This window comes from Corythoichthys intestinalis, chromosome 13 (assembly GCF_030265065.1).
Source record: "Corythoichthys intestinalis isolate RoL2023-P3 chromosome 13, ASM3026506v1, whole genome shotgun sequence".
Classification (NCBI taxonomy): Eukaryota; Metazoa; Chordata; class Actinopteri; order Syngnathiformes; family Syngnathidae; genus Corythoichthys; species Corythoichthys intestinalis.
Window position 1 is genome coordinate 4,470,230 of NC_080407.1, and position 21,084 is coordinate 4,491,313.

Here is a 21,084-nt window from a genome sequence, read left to right on the forward strand (position 1 = left end):
CGCTACGTGAATCGTGTCAAGTCACACGTGTATCATAATACGAAAGCTCAATTACTTTTTACATTTTGTTTACATTTTTACTTGTAAGAACGAAAAATATTTACGACAGTGCTTGTGTTGTCATTTGCGACATTACCAACGACGTACGGCCGCCTGCTTGAACACTTTTCCACCCTCCCAAGGACAACGTAAGTATTTTACTAAGTTATTACATAATCAGCCTATTTTGCACTTATGGAACTAATGAAGAGACGTTTGTATGTCTAACTTTGCAGAAATGTTAGCTAGCATGCTATTAAAGTAAAACCTCTCGCGAAAATGCTACAGTTTAGCAATGGCTAATTCTTAGGTCTACCTATGTTTTCTGGTTGCAACAAATTTCTAATGTCTCTGATGCCTCATCTATTCAGGGGTCCACTTCTCACATGGCCAACCCACTAAAAAGTGAAGTGATCCGGCTTTACAAAAACGTAAGTAGACCATTTACCTTCTGAACCGACAAAACCAATAACAATCCCATGATGTATACAGTGCTGGCCAAAAGTATTGGCACCCCTGCAATTCTGTCAGATAATGCTCAATATCTCCCAGAAAATGATTGCAATTACAAATGCTTTGGTAGTAATATCTTCATTTATTTTCTTGTAATGAAAAAACACAGAATGAAAAACAAAATTAAATCATTATCATTTTACACTAAACTCCAAAAATGGGCCGGACAAAAGTAGCACCCTCAGCCTAATACTTGGTCGCACAACCTTTAGACAAAAGAACTGCGAACAATCGCTTCCAGTATCCATCAATGAGATTCTTACAATGCTCTGCTTGAATTTTAGACTATTCTTCTTTGGCCAACAGCTCCAGGTTTCTGAGATTTGTTGGGTGCCTTCTCCAAACTGCCATTTTCAGATCGGTGTTGAATGGGATTCAGGTCTGGAGTCATTGCTGGCCACTTGGGAAGTGCTTTCAAAACATTTTCTAGTGCTTTTTGAAGTGTGTTTCTGGTCATGATCTTGCTGAAAGACCCATGACCTCTGAGGGAGACCCACACACTGGGCCCTACATTATGCTGCAAAATTTTTGGGTAGTCTTCAGACTTCATAATGCCATGCACACGGACAACCAATCCAGTGCCAGAGGAAGCAAAGCAACCCCAAAACATCAGGGAACCTCCGCCACGTTTGACTGTGAAGGCCTTGATTTTTTTCCTGGGAAACTATGTTGATGCCTTTTCCCAAAAAGCTCTACTTTTGTCTCATCTGACCAGAGAACATTCTTCCAAAACGTTTTTGGCTTTCTCAGGTAAGTTTAGGCAAACTCCAGCCTGGGTTTTTATGTCTCTGGGTCAAAATAGTCCCTTTTCAGTCAGACGCTGACGGATAGTATGGGTTGACACTGTTGAACCCTCGGACTAAAGGACAGCTTGAACTTGTTTGGATGTTAGTCAAGGTTCTTTATTCACCATCCGCACAATCTTTTGTTGAAATCTTTTTGAAATGTTTCTTTTCAGTTCACATCTAGGAAGGTTGGCCACAGTGCCGTGGGCATTACACTTATTGATGACACTGCGCACAGTAGACACAGTAACATTCAGGTCTTTGGAGATGGAGTTGTAGCCTTGAGATTGCCCATGCTTCCTCACAATTCTGCTTCTGAAGTCCTCAGACAGTTCCTTGGTCTTTTATCCATGCTCAGTGTGGTACACACAAAGACACAGGTCAGATATTGAGTTAACTTTAATCCATTTTAACTGGCAAGTGTGATTTCGGTATTGCCACCACTTGTTATATGCCACAGGTAAGTAACAGGTGCTGTTAATTTTTCAAAGGGGTGCCAATACTTTTGTCCGGACCATTTTTGGAGTTTTGTGTAAAATTATTTTTTTTTTTTTTCCCGATTCGTTTTTGTGTTTTATCATTGTAAGCAAAATAAATGAAGATATTACTACCAAAGCATTTGTATTTGCAATCATTTTCTGGGAGAAATTGAGCATTATCTGACAGAATTGCAGGTGTGCCAATACTTTTGGCCAGCACTGTATAAAAATTTTGGCTTAAAGAGTAATCACAATATCCATTAATACCCTTTCATGAAACCTCTTCAAAATATTTCCATGGCAAGAATTTAAAATGGGAAATGAGTCAATTTTGTGACCTCGTCTGTAGAAAAAAATAATCCTTCGAGGTGAACTAGAATCAGACTTATTTGTCTATTTTTTTTAAATCCCTGTCTAAAAGCTGCTGTATCTCGGTCGGGACTACCCGGAAGGATCTGCCTTTTTCCGACAGCGCCTCAAGTCAGCCTTCATGAAAAATAAAGACGTGACTGACCCCGAACAAATCAAAAAGCTGGTGGGACGTGGAGAGTTTGTCATCAAGGAGCTGGAGGCCCTCTACTTCCTCAAGAAATACAGAGCCATGAAGAAGCGCTATTATGATCCGGAAACATAATCACATGAATATCATTGTTAGAACTATGGAATCTTAGCATGGACTTCAGTCAGATGATGCTGCCATAATTATTCAAATTTCATGTTTTTTGTTTTTTTTAACAGTAACACTGTTGCGAAATAAAATAACGTGTAACCAGCCATAAGTACACATTTAAGTGTTATTTTATTGTTGAAAACAAAACATGCTGTCGTACATTCTTAATGTTCTATGGATTCAAGGGGAATTCTTTAAAATGAATGTAAATTAAATTTGTGTAGTCAGTATTGTTCAACAATAAATGTGCACACTTTAATAAAGTTATTCTGTTTCAAAGCAGTACTTCAACTACACAGCTTAACTTTTGTATGCTTAGACTCTCTAAAAGTTGGGAATACTAATGTAGAAGGAGACCGGATCTCATGTAGGTGTGTTGCATTTCATGTAGTCCAACTCAATGTCACAAAAAGCAGGATTAGTGTTGCCAAGTTGCATCTCTTGTTTCTCGTCCGACTTGGTGGATCTTGTTAACTTGAAAGAAAAACATAAAATGATGAATTGCAAAAATTGTGACTTGTTTGCTACTTACTCTGTTCTCGAATGCCTTGAATACGCAAAAGAGAGTTGTGTCTTTCTTTATCATGGTAAGTCTTGATTCCACTTTGTGTTTCCAGCCTCCTGAAATATATATGGCGGAAAACACAGACAAGACTGAAAAAGCAGTTTCTGCTCTTGGACTCCTATTTAAAAGAAACTGCAGTATTTTAAGCCAAAGCAACTGTTGTGTTCGATAGAACAAAATGTCTATATGCTGCCATAGCAGATTCATGGCGCATTAAGCCCCCAAACTATTTTTAATTTGTCCGTTTTACCCTGAAAGCCCCCGTTTACAGACATCGCGCAACTGCTTTTGTTTCAACCGAGCCATAAAAAGGTAAGTAATTATAATTATTATTCAAAATGTCTCTCATTTTTAGCTTAGAATCATTAATAGATGTCTAATATTTAGTTTAAAAAAAGAAAACTACTTTAAAAAATTATTCACTCGGATATTTTAAACTTTTAAACAAATTACGTCACAATGAAAAATTTGGCGTCTGTAAAAAAGTCACGGATATCTACCTCATAACTATCGCTTAATTGTATTTTTTTTGTTACCGTCGCATTTTCCCTGATATGTTAGATGATAAATAATAGATCCAAACAAAGAAAAATTGAAAAATAATGTTTAAAAACTGTATGAAAAAGAAAAATTCAACCACTCCTTGTTGTCTGCGATTTCTCCATCGCGACCCTTGTTATATCACCATGTTTCACTCATAAAATCTCCAAAAAATCTGGCTGTGGCCATTCACAGCTGTGTATAGACACTCAGTGATATTTGCTACATGGAGTTTTTGGATCGTAACAAGGTTAAAATCGTGGCGTCTTTAATTCTGCTCTCGCGTGCTCTCGCCTCCATTTAGGGTTTTGCTGGTGTTTTTTTTTTTTTTTTTTTGTTAAATGCCCTCCTGTTCAAAATTTTTCTTCCCCCAGAAAATTGAGATTTTAAACTTTCCAATGATGTATCACTCATGCATATCGGACAATTTTGAAATTTGGCCAAATTGGGGGTCTCAGAGCGGGACTTCTAGTCACCTGAGTGTTTTCTGCCATATATTTTTTGTTTTGTTCCTTCTTCCCTTGGCTGTGTCAAAAATGTTCATACCTGTAACAAGGCTGATAAGCACTCCCACAAAGATGGTTGTAATGGTTCCAATGGGACTGAAGTAAAGGTAGGATAGGGAGTACCAGTTATCCAGAAGATTCCTTTGCAAAGGAAGAGAGAATTAGCAAACATGATGCAAAATGCTCTTCAATAAATATGTCCGTTTACGTTTCATGGCTTAAGTGTACTCTGGTGTGAGGAGGCAGAACTGTGGTGTTCCAGTTGATGCCGTCAGTAGTGGCGTTACAACCCTTGGTGGTGAGAGGCAGCGGTCGACTCAAATTGAGAGTTGGTGGGTATATTTGGGCGCCAATGCCCACCCAAAGTGCCATCATGAGGCCTGATACCAGACCTGACAAAGCTCCCTGAAAGACGTGAGTATGCTTCAACATAGTTCCTTGAGTTTTGAGTTCTCAAGTCATGACTTACTTTGGAATTGGCAAAAGGACAGAGGATTCCCAGAGAGAAAATCCCAAGTAAAGGACCTCCAATCACACCAAAGATGCTGATTGTGGCCTGTATTGAAGTTATATTCAAACACTCCCAAACAACACTAATTTATCTCATATTAGGTTACTACCTGCAGTATTCCACCCATAAGTGATGCCAGTCCTGCCATCCCGATGCATAAAGCGCCATATAAAAAGCCTGCAAACATTGACACATCAAACGCCAACCAATATACCACACATATTTGAATACTTACTCAAGACTTTTGACACCCAGGAGAGCTTTTTCTCAGACAAATTCACATGGGGCTTAATGAGGTCCTCTACAGTCACTGCAGCAAGAGCGTTGATGCTGGATGACACCGTGCTTAAAGTGCATATGACACCAAAAAGCATATTTCATATTTCACGAGGTATTTAATGCTCCTGAATGAAACTGACCGCTTGGATAGGTGTAGAAGCGATCGTTTTATTCCATTTTTTTAAATCCCGCACCATGAAAATGAATAACTACCTGTTTTGAGGAGGAATGCGAATGTGACGTCACCCGGGTCAGCATCTCACAATACAGCATTGCTTTATAGCATGCAGATGTACTGCGGATTCAGCTGATTTTGCAGATTAATTTTTTGCATCACGCCAGCCAAATGTGCTGCAGAAAATTGTTGCTGCACCAGGGAGAGGCGTGTAAGCCTTTTTGGGTTTTAAAAAGTTCCCGTTCACCGCGGATATTGACCAAAAGAAGCCCTACTACTGTGGGACCATTGGACTTATGTTGACTCACTTCCTTGTATTTTGTAATATATCAAATACTGGGATCATGGCACACGTTTTAATACGGAGGTGGCTTGCATTTTGTGGCTGACAATGCCCCTCGGTCCTTAGCGTACCCTCCGGGAGAGCACTATACTTATCTTATTGCCCAGTGTTCTGTCACAATTTCCACCCCATCAGAAATGGCAACTTTTTGTTAAAAATGGCCGCAATTACAGCGATTACAAAGTAAACACAACAAACTTTCTTTAATTAAAGGACTATTTACTTACGTTTGATCATGGACGGACATGTAGAAAAGTTCTCCTCGCACACATCCTGCCATGTTAGCTGCACAACAACTGCATGCTACTCTCTCACTGTTTACGTCTTCGTTGTGTAGTAAGGCATTATTTTACGCCATATTCGTGTTGACCATGTGGCAGCTACGCACTCCGCTGACGTTGCCTGGTTTGTCCAGTTGCTTCCCTGGCAAACAAGCTCTCCTGCCCGCAGCAGGGGAACGAGTCCGACAAGCTGTAACTTGCTTGCCGCCGGGCGGGTTGCCAATCGACAACCCCGCCGCCGTGTGACACAATCCTGGGTAGTTTTTTGTGATTTTTCGCTTCGAAAGCCGAGAATAAGACTTTGAAACATGACTCGGTTCAGGTTAGCATATCGGCGAGCTGTCACGCCTCCTGGTTTGTTACGCTCTCTGAAGCCGGGGCAGGGAAATGACAAAAGCCGGACTAATTCCAGTGGCATAAAATACAGTTTAGGAGGTGCAAGAAGTGGACAGTTTTGCCCATTACGGAGTAATTTTGCCATGTCGTACTGAGTAAATGCATTTTTAATATTTCACATTAACACAAGACTTGTCATGACCATACATTTATTTACAAATTGGGGGAAAATACTTTGATACAAAGAATATCCTGTAAAAATGTTGGAGTAGAGAGACTGAAACAATGACATTTTACGGCTAGCTTCGTCGCATTTTCCTCGTTCTGAATCATTCCCCCTCAGTGGGCTGAATTCTAAATCAGATGAAACCATGACCCTGCCGATGTCATCCTCCTGTTGGGGATGCAAGAGCCCTACAATGGTAGATGTGGCTAAACGGTGGAAATAAAAGACTAATTCCTCGTCATCTGCGCTTTGCCAAATTGTTGTATATAGTCGAATCGTCTCAAAATATGATTCTAATTCACATAATAATGCTATTTAAGACTTTTTTTTATCCTGTCGTAGGCACTTTAATGTAGAAGGATAACAAAATCACACAAAAGTTTAAACAATAATAATAATAATAATAAATGTAGTGAGAAAAACCTGAGAGAGCCGCTATAAGCTGCTGCAACAAATAGTCCGGGCAGGCCGGGGTAGTCTCCTAGGATGTCCATCACCAAATATGGCATGAGCTAATATGAAAAAAAAGTTTTTAAAAAAAAAAGTCAATCGTTAATTACCCACTTCACGCTTTGCTAAACCTGATCTAGAGCAGAAACTGCACCGCTGGTCCACGGATCACAGTCCTTATACACCGAATAGAGGCACATTCCTGCGAAGACTGACGACAGCAGGATGCACCACAGGCCCACCAGATTGATGAACAGCGATCTGGGAATCACCAGAAACTCAAAAAAACGTAAATAACATCAAATGTAACCCATCAAGTTTCTTGTACAACTCACAGTTTGGCGTGAATGATGCTCTTGCAGGAAATGTAGCGCTGAACCTGGGCCTGGTTTATACCGTAGATGCTGACCCAGACAAAAGTCCCACCAAAGGTTACCGTCCAGAAGGTGTGTCTCTTCAGTGGGTTGGGGTCAAAGCTGGTAAATGACAAGTGTTCAAACTATACTCATTTTTACTATGTAAATGTAGATTTTTATGGACATTGTGTGGCCAAAAGAGTAACGACAGCCAGAGGCGTCACGTCCCATTAGGCAAACCAGGCAATTGCCTAGGGTGCCCAGCCAACAGGGGCCCCCAGAGGGCCAACAGATTTAGCACACGCAGCTTTACTGCACTGTCGCAGCGACAAGTGTGATCGTGCCAGTGACAGCCTTCTTTCTGAGTTCCTTGAAGGGGCCCCTTCACTTGCTCTACACCCCCCCCCCCCCCCCCCCCCCCCACGTGAATCAGAGTGAGAGTGAGCAGCAATTTGGCTTTTTTTTTTAATTGGCGTATATCCAAAATGAAGAGAAGTTATCCTTGTGGAAGCGACAAAAGAAAGACAAAAAAAACGAGAAGAGGAACCAAGACAGAGGTACTATGTTACTATAGGTTTATGTCCTAATGTAGTAGACTTTGAGTGTCCTAAAAAGCGCTCTATGAGACAACAGGCATTATTTTACTTTTATTAAATATGCTATTGCTCCAAGTCCAACTGTCCCCCTTACTTGCACTTGCACTTACTTGTTGCCTGGGGCCCCCGGGGACCCTTGCTATGCCCCTGGGTATGTGTACTAAGAATAATAATAATAATAATCCAAAGTACATTTTGTTTATTAAGGCAAATGTGTGTAAATAATTAAGGATAGTGTGAAGTGAATGAACAATGCAATGGGGGGGGGGCACTTTGAGTGTCCTAAAAAGCGCTCTATGAGAGCGAGGCGTTATTAGACTTTTATTAAATATGCTATTGCTCCAAGTCCAACTGTCCCCCTTACTTGCACATGCTCAAAGGGCCCCATGTTGCCTGTTGCCTTGGGCCCCCGGGGGCCCTTGCTACGCCTCTGACGACAGCTAATTGTTTTTTGAAGCGATTTGCCACAAATAATCAACACTCACTCCCAAAAGTCAAGCCTTCTTCCATGTTGTGAATCTGAAATAATACGTCCGATTCCGCCTTGGAGGCGCACGCACCGGATGATGACTGTCAGGAAGCCGGCAAGCATGACACCAAGCTGGATGGAGGCGGTCAACTCTTTATCATGCTTTGCCACCATCAGTTAAAGTACTTACCTGGAAAACATCTGTCCAAACCACCGCTTTAAGCCCACCCTGTAAAACAAATGTGGTCAAAGTATCATTTTTCAAGCAATATTCAGATATTTTACCTACCAAAGTGCAGTAAAAGGTGCAAACCACGCCTGTGGAAATCACCGCACTCCATAGATCCATCCCAGTGACTAGTAAGAGACAGAATGTGAGCTTCAGCGCACTTTGGAGCACCTAGAGTTGCACCATACCTTGGTTTAAAGCCAAAGCTGGGGTGTAAATGACAATTCCAGTGTAGAGGATCTAAACGAAAACGCATTAAATGTTAAAAAAAAACCACAAAGGCTGAGAATTATGTTTTTGGAACTGATTCCTACTGTCTGAACAATGAAGAGAAGGGTTCCCAACAGGCGTGTCGCTTTGTTAAAACGGAGTTCCAAATACTAGATAGAAGCCGGACAAATTAAAAGCACTGCACTTTGTATATGCTTTAAAATTCGTACCTCATAAGTACTGGTGATGGACAGTCTGTAGAATACTGGAAGGAAGACCTCAGATGTCACCACCATGGTCATGAAATAAGACAGACTGTAAAATACAATGCTGGCCCCGTACTGGTACACCTACAGAAAGACATTTGGAGGAGTTTTCGAGTTTCATCTAAGACTGTGATGTTTCTTTCTTACCTCAGCAGGGTTGGAGAGCACCGTGATGGCCGACATGAAGCTGGCAGTCAGCGACAAAGAGACTGGCAGAGCCGTGAGCCTCCTTCCGCCCGTGAGGAAGTCGTCCGAGCTACCCAGGTCTCGGTCGATCCAGGCGTAGTAGACGCCGATAGCGGCGGACACGGCCAACATGAACGCGAACACCACATAGTCAGCGGCCGCAAAAGAGGCCCCAACTGTAGGGGCCACTGACATTCTGATTAAAAGTTAGATGTTATGTTTTGTGATAGAAATGGAAGACTGGGCAAAAAAACAGGACTTGAGACCTTTTATGTTTTGTGAAGGAGGAGTGGGAGGTGGACATTCCAGGCAGGTACACTAAGTGGAGTCAACAGAGCAGAAAATTGGCTGAGCTGTCATCAGTACACTTGATAACATGTATCAAGTGTGCACAAAATGTTTTGTCATAGATCTGCATGTTTTCCAAAAGATTTTCCCCCTTAATTAATGGAACAACTCTGAACCTTGTAACAATAAGGCATTCACAGAAATGGGCCTTGTGTGTGCTTGATAAAAATGACAAATATGTGATTATGCTGTAACGGTTGTTTTTATGACGTTAGTTTTGCTATCGTGTGTTTGTGCTTTGTCGAAGACTGCGGGCTTGGATGGTCCGGACCCTTGGCCAGGCACCGGCTGTATCTGGCGGATGTCTTGCTGGATGGGGCTGGAAGATGGCCTCCGTTTTGCACTTGAAAAGGCACCGAGTGCATAACTGAGGAGAATTACTTGAGTGGCGGCACCATCATCGCAGACGGGTTACAGTCCACTGTGGAGTTGGAGCAGCACAAGTCAGGCCAGCCAGGCCTGGTGTAGCTGTTGCTGGATAGCTCAACTTGATCATGTGGCCCTATTCTTAATATGTTCGAAGTATGTTATACCAACTCATTTTCCACTTTACAGGATTGATCAATTGTATAATTCCAGATTTAGGGAGTTAAAATGTAAGGATGATGCCAACGTGTTTAGGTCACATAGTTATATATAATCGTTTTATACTGTGCATATAATACACATCTTCATTTACTTATAGTACAATTATTTTTAATTTATCCAAGTTGAAGGAATTTGGGGAAACGGATGGAGGTATTTGTTGGGGGGGAAATGAGTAAGGGTTTATGAAAGAATAAAGCTTTTTGATAAATTTCAAAGCTTTGGCTTTTAAAATGTTTTACATAGTAAGGTTTTAACTGCATATTGTTTTAGCTTAAGAGCAAATCTATACCGGTAGTGTTCATATATATTTCACTTTGCTTTTTAAATACAATAGTCTTTTAATGCCACCGTTTTATTACTTTGCTATATAGTCATTTAAAATGCATTTTATATACTGTATTGGCTTCGTGAATTCTTTTTTGCTATTGCTGTACTGTGAAAATGACGTTTATTCATGACGAAAACGACACCACAAAAGCCATCTCGCCGTATAAGATATCTACTCAATTCTCCCCCATGGGGAAAGCATTTAGCTGACTAGTGCCCGCTTCACTGCCTTCCTGTGGTCACTATGGGTATTACACGATACACTCGCTATTTAACCTTGTAACATAACGGTGATGTAAATTGAAAGTAAACAATCGCATAAACGAATGAAAACTGATACCAACTACGTACTAAATTTATCGGAATATAAGAAGACATTTTAGCTTATAAAGCACGTTTGATTCATTCAAAACGACGACGCCACTTAAAGCCATCTCGCCTTGAGAGATATCCAGGGCTCTGAGATATCCTAACAACCACATTGGGGAAGCATTTAGCTTACCAGCGCCCTCCTGTGGCCACTATGAGTAATTACAGGCCAAATTCGCTATTGAACCTTGTAATATTACAGTGAATTTTTGAAATGAAAGCAAATCAATAAATTAAAAGGTGAAAACAAGTTAAAAAATAACGCACTAAATTTTGTCCCAGTATAAGATGCAGCATAAAAAACACATTTAATTCATGATACCTCTTAATCCCATCCCACTTTAGAAGATCTCTAATCAAACACTCCCCCCATGCGTAAGCATTTAGTTTACTAGCGCCTCTTCACTACCCTCCTGTGGGCCTCATGGGTAATTACATGATGCACTCGCTATTGAACCTTGTAACAGAACAGTGTTGTAAAAATGAATGTGAATCATCGCATAAACGAATGAAAACAGATACCAACTACGTACTAAATAACCAAACATTTTAGCTTGAAAACCAGGTTTTAATTCCTGACGTACGTCCTCTTGCCTTGTAAGATATCGAATCAATATTTGTTATCAATATATTTCCAAATGTAATGGTCTACAAACGATCGTTATTTCAAGTCATTTTAAGTTTGTTTTTGTTTTCCTGATTTTTTCTCTCTCTATACTGTCTGTATTGCTTTTTTTTTTGTGCATGCTAGACATTTAAAAATAAAAATAACAATCATTCAAAGCAGAATGATAAAAGCATCCACTTGATTGGGCTGCCAGTCAGGGATTGGAGGTCATATTCTATATCTGGCCGTTTTTTTTTTTTTTTTTTTAATATTATGATTAACGGTGACGTAATTAACGGAAACGTATATAACCTGCAAGCAATTAGCCAGTCCTTCTTTTCAAATCAGCTGCCAGCGTCCCGTCGCCCCACGATTATTGAGCTCCACACTTTGGCACAAAGTAAGTCTTCACAATTATTCTTTAACCTTCTGATTACAGTTTTTTCATTTCTGTTTGACGCCAATTTACGATTTTAGCGAGGTAAAAGCTCTCCAGCGTGCTTTTAAAAAAGTTTGCTGGACTGCAGCCTCGACGTCAAGCGAGCTTGGGCTAGCTAAAAACATTCATTCGAGGACCACAAATGCACTCGTTTAACTGAATGAGGTACAAATTTAACATGGAATCAATGTTAAGTGCGCGAGTTTAACTCTCATAACAGGATGGACGCCGCGTCTGATCAGAGTGCCATTTGACAGCAGGTAAACCAACCAACTAATCAAGTTGTCTTTTTTTGTCCGCATGTTCTTATCTTAAAGCGAATAGGCATTTAACAAGTTAATTGCCTGGAAAAAAATGCAAAAATTGTATAGTGACCGATCCCGTTCAGTGCCATTTGACGGAGAAAGACAGCTGATCGGTTTTAACCAGGAGGGTTTCTGGCCAGTCCTCCGGTCAAATTGATGCGATGTCTTTTGCTGTCAATGGCAGATTTTACAAACGCTTTTAGTAGGGATTTTGTACTTGACAGTAACCGAACGATGTATATTTAACACATTTACAAGTGTTGATAAGGCATGACCAGGGCCGGCCCAGCCTATACGCAGACTATGCAGCTGCTTAGGGCCCCTGACCACTAGGGGGCCCCCAATCTGGCAATTGTTTAATTTATATTCTGTTTACTACAGTTTGCTTTATTTGACTTCTGTGAGTTTTGATACTTGATTACAAGCTTAAAAAATAAGTTCTTCCTTAACTTTTCTTTCCTTTTAGAAAAAGGTTTGGCGCTATCTACTGTAAATACTGACAATCATTTGGAGTGAGAATGCAGTGCAACAAAATCTGATTAATATACAAAATATAGACGTATGGGTTGGATTGCATGTAAGGGTTTCAAAGTACACTGTGACAAAATGGTGGGCCAAAAATATGGGCCCCTTGGTGTTATTTTGCTTAGGGCCCCCAAATGGCCTGGGCCGGCCCTGGGCATGACAATAATGATAATGCATGTTTCCAGGAGTGTTGGCTCAAGAGCAGATTAAGCACGTCCAAGCCGACAGCCTCAAGCAAGAGAAGTGAGCGTCATGCAGTCTCCAACGACTGAGTGCGACGACACTGCAGCAATCCAGGGAATGTTAAGATTTCAGCTGTCATTTAAAGGAAAAAAATCACAAGGCTAATGAAATGTACTGGTACTACTGCATAATCTATGCATTAAATTAGTTGTTCTCTTACAATTGGTTGAGGGGAAATAACATGTTAATTGCATTATAAAACAATGTATATAGTGAACAGTCCTGTTTCCGTGCCATTAACAAAGACACCCGATCAGTTTTAACCAGGAGGGTTTCTGGCCAGTCCTCCTGGTCAAATGGATGGGATGTCTTTTACTTTCAAATCTAGATTTTACCAAACCTCTTTGTAGGGATTTTGTAATGTTGACAGTGACAATGTGTATTTTTTTTAAACAAATTAACAAGTGTTAATAATGCATGATAATAATAATGCATGTGTTTCCAGGAGTGTTGGCCCAAGAGCAGATTGAGCACGTCCAAGCCGACAGCCTCAAGCAAGAGAAGTGAGCGTCATGCAGTCTCCAACGATGGAGTGCGACGACACTGCAGCAATCCAGGGAATGTTAAGATTTCAGTTGTCATTTAAAAGAGAAAAATCACAAGGCTAATGAAATGTACTCGTACTACTGCATTAAATTAGCTTTGTTTTCTTACAATTGGTTGAGGGGAAATAACATGTTAATTGCATTATAAAATGATGTTATATAGTGAACGGTCCTGTTTCCGTGCCATTGACAGAGAAAGACACCCGGCTCAGTTTTAACCAGGAGGGTTTCTGGCCAGTCCTCCTGGTCAAATGGATGGGACGTCCTTCACTGTCAAATCTAGATTTTACAAAACCTCTTTGTAGGGATTTTGTAATGTTGACAGTGACAATGTGTTTTTTTTTAAACAAATTAACAAGTGATGATAATGCATGTGTTGGCCCAAGGGCAGATTGAGCACTTCCAAGCCGTCTGCCTCAAGCAGGAGAAGAGAGCGTCACTCCAATGACACCAAGCGCAACAACACTGCAGCAATCCAGGGAATGCTCGTCTTTGTTATTTAAGACAAAAATCACAAAGCTAATGACATGTATTAGTACTACAGCACTTGCTTAATACTGCTTAATCCATGCTGTGTTTTCTTAGAATTGGTTGGGGAAAAAAAAAAATAATTGAGTTGCATTATAAAATGGTGTATATTGTGAACGGTCTCATTCAGTGCCAATGACTGAGAAAGACCTCTGATCAGTTTTAACCAGGAGGGTTTCTGGCCAGTCCTCCTGGTCAAATGGATCTGACTACTTTTGCCGTCAACGACAGATTTTACGAAAGCTCTTTGTAGGGATTTTGTACTGTTGACTGTGTGTATTTAACCAATTAAGTGTTAGTATTCAGAGTATATACATAACAGTTGTAAAATACAATGTATATATGGCAAAGATATAACTGGATTCATTTGTGGTGCCAGGACTGGTGGCGCAAGAGCCTCGAGCAGATTGAGCACGTCCAAGCCGCCAGTGTCACCGCGTCAGTCTCCAACGATGTCGAGCATGGTCACGGCAGCAATCCAGGAAATGTCGAGCTTGTAGTTTGATCATCGTGTATCAATTGGCAACTGACATCTGTTCTTTCGATAGGACAGGTGATATTTGGAGATGAAGATCAGCAGTGACCTTGCAAAGTGGATATTCTGAGTGTCATCAGATGTTGGGAGACCAGAAGTCACCGAGAGCACAGCCTGATTGGAATTGTTGCCATTTGTCAAAGATGAGTATTCAAAAGCCCTACTTTATTAAAAAAAGATGTAAAAATGTCCATATGTAGTATAAAAAATAGTACTGAAGATGCTTTTAAAGCCTTTGATTAACTATGGAGGACCAGTAGTGCCAGTGTAAAATATCAGGTTCATGTTAGAATATTTACTTATTCCTTTATGTCAGTATTGTCAAATCTTAAAATGGTTGGGTGCCCTTTATCTTCCCAAAAATGATTTAGTAAATATTTTTAAAATTTTTTTTGTTTCCCAGGGGGAAAAACAGGCAATTTTAAGGTGGCAATATTTCAACTTTTGTCATTTCAACTTTTATTCATTGTCTCGATCAATGGCGCCGCAATGAAACAAAAGTGAAATGGAGAATGTTGAAATGCAGAAATAAATGAATATTGTGCAATGGAAATATAGAACTCTTAAAATATAAACTAAAGTTGGAATATAAAATTACTCATACAAAATATTTAACTATGAACATCTTAATGAAACATTTAACTAAAAATGATAAATTTCCCTGATTTCCACCTTTTGTGCAACTTGTTTTCGGGAGAACCCAACGACAGGAATTTTCCTAAATGGTTCAGGTTGGACGTACGAGCAGCTTCTGATGTCTATTTTAACTGTCATAAGGAAGACCCTTGCCTGCTTGGCACTCATTGGTGAGCCTTTATGTAACAGTAGGGGCCATTCAGTCGTTTCTTGGTGTAATAATTTTCCAGTTAAGCTTAAGTGGAGCGTAATGAACTGCTGGAAAAGCAACATTGACAGGTACTGTATGTCAAGCCTTTTAGGTGTTATTTAAAAGAGGGGGGGGGGGGGAATTTTATCTACTTGTACTATTGCAACCGCTTAATACTCATTGCTTTAAATTAGCTGGTGTGTATTCTTACAACTGGTTAATAAAATGGCATAGTGTTAATTGCCTCATAGAATAGAAAAACTGTTGTAAAATTTCAAAACGTATAAAGTGAACGATCCTGTTTTGGTGCCATTGACTGCCGCGGACACCCGATCAGTTTTACCGGGAGGGGTCTGGCCAGTCCTCCCGGTCAAACGGATCGGACGTCTTTTGCCGTCAAAGCCAGATTTGACAAAAGCCGTTAGAGTAAGTAGGGCTTTTGTACAGTTGACTGGAACTGAACAAATTGTATATTTAACCAATTATTTTTTTAGTGTATACATAAGTTGTAAAATACAATGTATATGGTGGAAAACACTCAGGTGACTTGAAGTTCCGCTCTGAGACCCCCAATTTGGCCAAATTTCAAAATTGTTCTCAATGCATGTGTGATACATCATTGGAAAGCTTAAAATCTCAATTTGCTGGGGTAAGAAAACATTTGAACAGGAGGGCATTTTGGAAACATTTTAAACAGCAAAATCCTAACTGGAGGTGAGAGCACGCGAGAGCAGAATTAAAGACGCCATGTTTTTCACGAGATATTATTGCGTACTTAGCTTGTTTCGATACAAAAACTCCATGTAGCATGTATCATCGAGTGTTAAGACAAAGGTGTGAATGGCCACAGCCGGATTTGGGGGGGATTTTATGGGTGAAACATGGTAATATAACAAGGGTCGTGATACAGATATCGCAGACGTCAAGGAGTGGTCGAGATTTTCTTTTTCATATATTTACCCTTTTAAAATTTTTGTTTGGATTAATCATTTATCTAAAATATCAGAGAAAATGCGACAGTAACGAAAAATACAACTAAGCACTATGAGCTAGATATCCGTGACTTTTTTTAGACACAATTTTTCATTGTGACATAATTCGTTTAAAATATGCGAGTGAATAATTTTTTTGTCTTAAACTAAAATTTGCACATCAATTAACGATTCTAAGATAAAAATGGGACATTTTGAATAATAAATGTAATTGAGGGCTAGGTTGAAAAAAAGTGGTTGCGCGGCGTCTGTAAACGGGGTTTTTTTAGGGTAAAACTGGCAAATTAAAAATAGTTCGGAGGCTTAGTGTGCCATGAATCTGCTATGGCAGCATATAGAAATATTGTTCTATCAAACACAAGTTATTTTGGCTTAAAATTCAAGTTTCTTTTAAAGAGTGCAATAGCAGAAACTGCTTTTTCAGTCGTCTGTTTTCCGCCATATATTGCATGAATATGGCAAAATATAACCTAGATTCATTTGGTTCCAGGAGTGCCGACGCAAGAGCAGATTGAGCACGTCCATGCCACCAGCTTCAAGCAGGAGAAGCAAGAGTTGGTCTCCAATGACAGTGTGGCGACACTGCAGCAAACCCGGGAATGTTAAGCTTTCAGTTGTCATTTAAAAGAAAATAACTAAGCTAATGAAATGTACTAGTGCAACAGCTTAATGTATGCTTTAAATTGGCTGGTTTTCTTATTGGGGTGGGGTGGGGAATTATGTGTTAATTGCATTAAGAAATTCAAAACTTGTATAGTGAACGGTCCCGTTTCAGTGCCATTGACAGCGACCGACTTCCGATCCATTTTAACCAGGAGGGGTCTGGCCAGTCCTCCTGGTTAAATAAATAGGATGTCTTCTGCTGTCAACGGCAGATTTTACAAAATAATTAGGACTTTTGACAAAGAACAAATTGTATGTTTAACCAATTAAGTGTTAGTATCCTGAGTATATACATAAGTTGTAAAATACAATGTATGTATTGCATGAATATGGCAAAATATAACTAATTCATCTGTGGTTCCAGGAGTGTTGGTTCAAGAACAGATTGAGTACGTCCAATGCCGCCAGCTTAAAGCAGGACAAGAGAGCGTCTCTCAAATGACCGTGCGACGACACTGCAGTAATCCAGGGAATGTTAAGTTCTCAGTTGTCATTTAAAAGGCGGGGGGGAAGCACAAAGCTAATAAAAAGTACTATTGCAACTGTTTAAATCTATGCATTAAGTCGTCAGTTTTCTTCTAAAAATTGTGTTAATTCCATTTTAAAAAATGCAAAACGATGTTTATAGTGAACGATCCATTGACAGATGGCAGTCTGATCCAATTTAACCGGGAGGGGTCTGGCCAGCCCTCCCAGTCAAATGGATTGGCACTTTGGCCATCAGCAGTATTTTTACAAAAGCTTAGAATAAGTAGGACTTTTGACGGTAGTGCATATTTTACCTATTAAGTGTTACTAAGAATTGATCATGAATTTTTTTTACAGGAGTGTTGGCCCAAGAGCAGATTGAACATGTCCGAGCTGTCAGCCTCAAGCAAGGGAAGAGAGCGTCTCTCCAATGACGCCAAGTGCGACAGCACTGCAGCAATCCAGGGAATGTTAAGCTTTCAGTTGTCAAGTTAAAATTTCTAAGCTAATGAAGTGCGCTAGCATTACTACAACTGCTTAATCTATGCATTAAATTAGCAGCTTGTTTTCCTACAATTGGTTGGGGTAAAACAATCACGTGTTAATTGCATTAAAAAATAGAAAAATTTATAGCGAATGGTCCTGTTTCCGTGCCATTGACTACGACCGACTTACGATCCATTTTGACCAGGAGGGGGCTGGCCAATCCTCCTGGTAAAATGGCTCGCGCAAATTTTGCCGTCAATGGCAGATTTTAGAAAAGATGTTACTGATTAGGACTTCTATACTTTTAACACAGAACAAAATGTATAACTAATAAGTGTTAGTATCAGGTGTAAAATACAATGTATATATTGCATGAATATAGCAAAATGTAACTAGTTTCACTTGTGGTTCCAGGAATGTTGGCCCAAGAGCAGATTGAGCTCATCCATGCCGCTCCAGCCTCAAGCAGAATAGCGTCAGTCTCCAATGACGTCAAGCGCGACAACACTGCAGCATTCCAGGGAATGCTTACCTTTCAGTTGTCATTTGAAGAGAAAATCACTTAGCTAATGAAATGCACAAGTACTGCAAATGCTTAATACGGCTCAATCTTTACATTAAATTAGCTGGATTGTTTTCTTATATAAATTGTGTTAATTCCATTAAAAAGAGGCAGAACGATATTTTAAATGCTATTGACAGAAATGGAAGTCCGATCCAATTTAACTGGGGGGGTCTGGCCAGCCCTCTGTCAAATGGATCTGAAGTCTTTTGCCATCAGCGGGAGACTTTTTACAAAAGCTTAGAATATGTAGGACTTTTAACCGTACTGTGTATATTTTACCAATTAACGAGTGTTGATACATGTTTCCAGGAATGTTGGCCCAAAAACAGATTGAACACATCCAAGCCGTCAGCCTCAAGCAGAAGCGAGCGTCACTCCAACGATGACACTGCAGCAATCCAGGGAATGTTGAGCTTTCAGTTGTCATATAAAAGGGAAAAAACCGCTAAGCTCATGAAATGGACACATACAAAACGTGTAAAAAGTGACCGATCCAGTTTCAATGCCATTGACAAACTGTCCGATCCAATTGAACCGGCAGGGATCTGGCCAGTCCTCCCGGTGAAATGGATCGGACGTCTTTTGCCACCAACGGCAGATTTGATTAACAATTTAAATTGCATGCATGTTTATTTTATTGAACAGCCAAACATGATGAATGAAAAGTAAATATTTCTTTCACTGCAGGACAATCATTTTGAAGGAATGGAGTACAATTCACCCAGTTAAGTATACCTGTAATATTGAAAAGAATCCCAATCTAACAATACAGTTATTAATAATGCATGTACTATTCCAGGAGTCTGGAACAGATTTGAGCACGTCCCAGCACGGGAAGCAAGTACCTGCACAGCAGCCGTATTGGCCCAACTTTCCTCCGGGTGTATGCGAAGTCACTGCAACGATCCAGGTAATGCTGAGCTTCTATAGCACTTGGATAATGTCATCAAACATATGTAAATTAATGACATCTATTCTCCTTTGAATAGGACTGATATTTTTAGATCAGCAGTGATCTTGCAAAGTGGATCTTCTCTGCAGTTGACCAGTGTCATCAGATTTTGGGAGTCCAGAAGAGATTGTAAATCTTGCCATTTGTCAAAGATGAGTATTCAAAAGCCTTCCTGTGATTTAAACAAAAAAAAAAAACAAAAAAAAACATATATCAAGTCTTCCAGATTTAGTATAAAAACGGAACTGCTGAACATGCTTTTAACGATGGAGGACCAGTAGTGCCAATATTAAATGTTAATGTTTGAAAATGACATTTAATTATTTAATTTCAATATTCTCATTTTAAAATAGTTGCCCAAGTCTTATGTTGCCCAAAAAATGATTTATTAAATATAGTTTAAAATGAAGCAAATCTTCTGTTTTTTTGCCAGGGGGGATTTTAAGACTGTGGCAATATTTCTTGCAACTTTCCTCATTATTTCAACTTTTATTCATTGTCTCGATCAAAGGCGCCGCAATGAAATAAAAGTGAAATAGAAAATGACGAAATGCACAACTATATGAATAATTGCAATTGAAATATATATATATATATATTTTTTAAGAACAAGCGCTCTAAATGAAACATCCAATTTTTTTTTTTTTTTTTTTTAAATAGTTGTGTATCTACATTATTTTGATACTCCGGGTCCTCCATGTTAGTTGACGTTGCATTCAAATTCATTTAAGATGGGAAGGTCGTATTTGCTCATCTTTGAGGGCCATTAATGATACTTGATGTCCAATCTGTTAAGCTTCATTCACTCCCAGCATCATGTTTAACTGCATTATTATATGTACACTGAGCATGTCATCAATCATCGACTGCCATTGACAAGGATGGGAAATTACATCACGGCAGGCATGGAATTTTATTTGTGCAAAGGATGGCCAAGCTGTTTTGACCAGGAGGTGGCTGGCCAGACCTCCCAGTCAAGGGCAGCTAATAGATGAATCAAACACTATCATTAATTACCTTTTTTAGTGCAGGATCTTTATAGTTAATATGTTGAAGTAACTGTTCGGTCATTAAAGAATTTTACAGCAAATCTGCTATATCGATTGTTGTCCATGGCAGTCTGAGACCTGAATACATGTTCAGACCCAAAGCGAAACTGTTAGCCAATTTATCTGAATAAAGGTGTAATGCACAGATGTCTATTGATGTCAATTAGTTTGTACAGAGGTGCTTGCAGCCCTCCCAAGTCTTGCATGTATGGTACCAAAATACTGAAGTGAAAATGCATTATTTGCACTGATGCCCTTTTTTGGCCCTTGATGTATAATGACTGCTAATCCTGTAATTTTATGCAACGTTCCTGGGCCACTATTCAACAATTTCTGTGCTCAATGATGGCTGTGTTAATATAAGTTATGTGAACCAATAAACTATGACTATGAACTATAAAGGTGGTTTATTTTTTTTAAATTTACTTCTGCCGATGGAAAGTGTGTGAACTGTTGCCTTATTGGCATGGGGCGGGTTGGCACAATATCCATAAGTATCAGGATGTTAAGGGCTTGATAAACATGTACAGTTGTGAAGAACATAATGTCATGGCTCTCTAGTTTCCGGTTATTCCTACAACTGATTTTTCTGATAGTGATTGGAAGATACTTTTGTCACAAAAAACATTCATGAAGTTTGGTTCTTTTATGACTTTATTATGGGTTAACAGAAAAAGTGATCAAATCTGCTGGGTCAAAAATATACATACGGCA

General features: G+C 39.6%; 2 protein-coding genes and 1 long non-coding RNA gene across 3 annotated transcripts; 2 read left to right on the forward strand and 1 right to left on the reverse strand.

The window, feature by feature from the left end:
- Window positions 1-94: 94 nt before the first annotated feature.
- On the forward strand, window positions 95-2,987 carry lyrm5a (LYR motif containing 5a). The gene is made up of 3 exons (XM_057855970.1): window positions 95-188; window positions 411-470; window positions 2,238-2,987. Exons 2-3 carry the CDS (start codon window positions 426-428, stop codon window positions 2,448-2,450), a joined length of 258 nt encoding a protein of 85 aa, XP_057711953.1. The 5' UTR covers window positions 95-188; window positions 411-425; the 3' UTR covers window positions 2,451-2,987.
- LOC130929053 (sodium-coupled monocarboxylate transporter 1-like) lies at window positions 2,528-9,600 on the reverse strand. Its single transcript, XM_057855966.1, has 18 exons — window positions 9,277-9,600; window positions 8,972-9,206; window positions 8,789-8,908; window positions 8,663-8,728; window positions 8,537-8,588; window positions 8,409-8,476; window positions 8,310-8,348; window positions 8,136-8,251; window positions 7,034-7,174; window positions 6,830-6,959; window positions 6,672-6,760; window positions 4,844-4,953; window positions 4,718-4,785; window positions 4,567-4,653; window positions 4,306-4,502; window positions 4,138-4,238; window positions 3,019-3,107; window positions 2,528-2,960 (listed from the first exon to the last, which is right to left on the reverse strand). The coding sequence occupies exons 1-18, from the start codon at window positions 9,312-9,314 to the stop codon at window positions 2,850-2,852; spliced, it is 1,857 nt and encodes a 618-aa protein (XP_057711949.1). The 5' UTR covers window positions 9,315-9,600; the 3' UTR covers window positions 2,528-2,849.
- A 1,992-nt stretch (window positions 9,601-11,592) lies between these two features.
- Window positions 11,593-20,715, forward strand: LOC130928607 (uncharacterized). The gene is made up of 4 exons (XR_009066721.1): window positions 11,593-11,649; window positions 12,704-12,872; window positions 13,207-19,279; window positions 19,359-20,715. It is a non-coding gene; the product is annotated as an uncharacterized LOC130928607 (long non-coding RNA).
- The last annotated feature ends 369 nt before the right edge of the window (window positions 20,716-21,084 follow it).

Bases quoted from the DNA above. Each gene is read 5' to 3' on its own strand.
- lyrm5a (XM_057855970.1), top strand. From the start codon at position 426: ATGGCCAACCCACTAAAAAGTGAAGTGATCCGGCTTTACAAAAAC. The intron at 471-2,237 runs GTAAGTAGACCA...CCTGTCTAAAAG, and splicing joins TGATCCGGCTTTACAAAAAC to CTGCTGTATCTCGGTCGGGA.
- LOC130929053 (XM_057855966.1), bottom strand. From the start codon at position 9,314: ATGTCCACCTCCCACTCCTCCTTCACAAAACATAAAAG. The intron at 8,252-8,309 runs GTAAGTACTTTA...GCCTCCATCCAG, and splicing joins TTTGGACAGATGTTTTCCAG to CTTGGTGTCATGCTTGCCGG. The intron at 2,961-3,018 runs GTAAGTAGCAAA...TTTTCTTTCAAG, and splicing joins TCAAGGCATTCGAGAACAGA to TTAACAAGATCCACCAAGTC.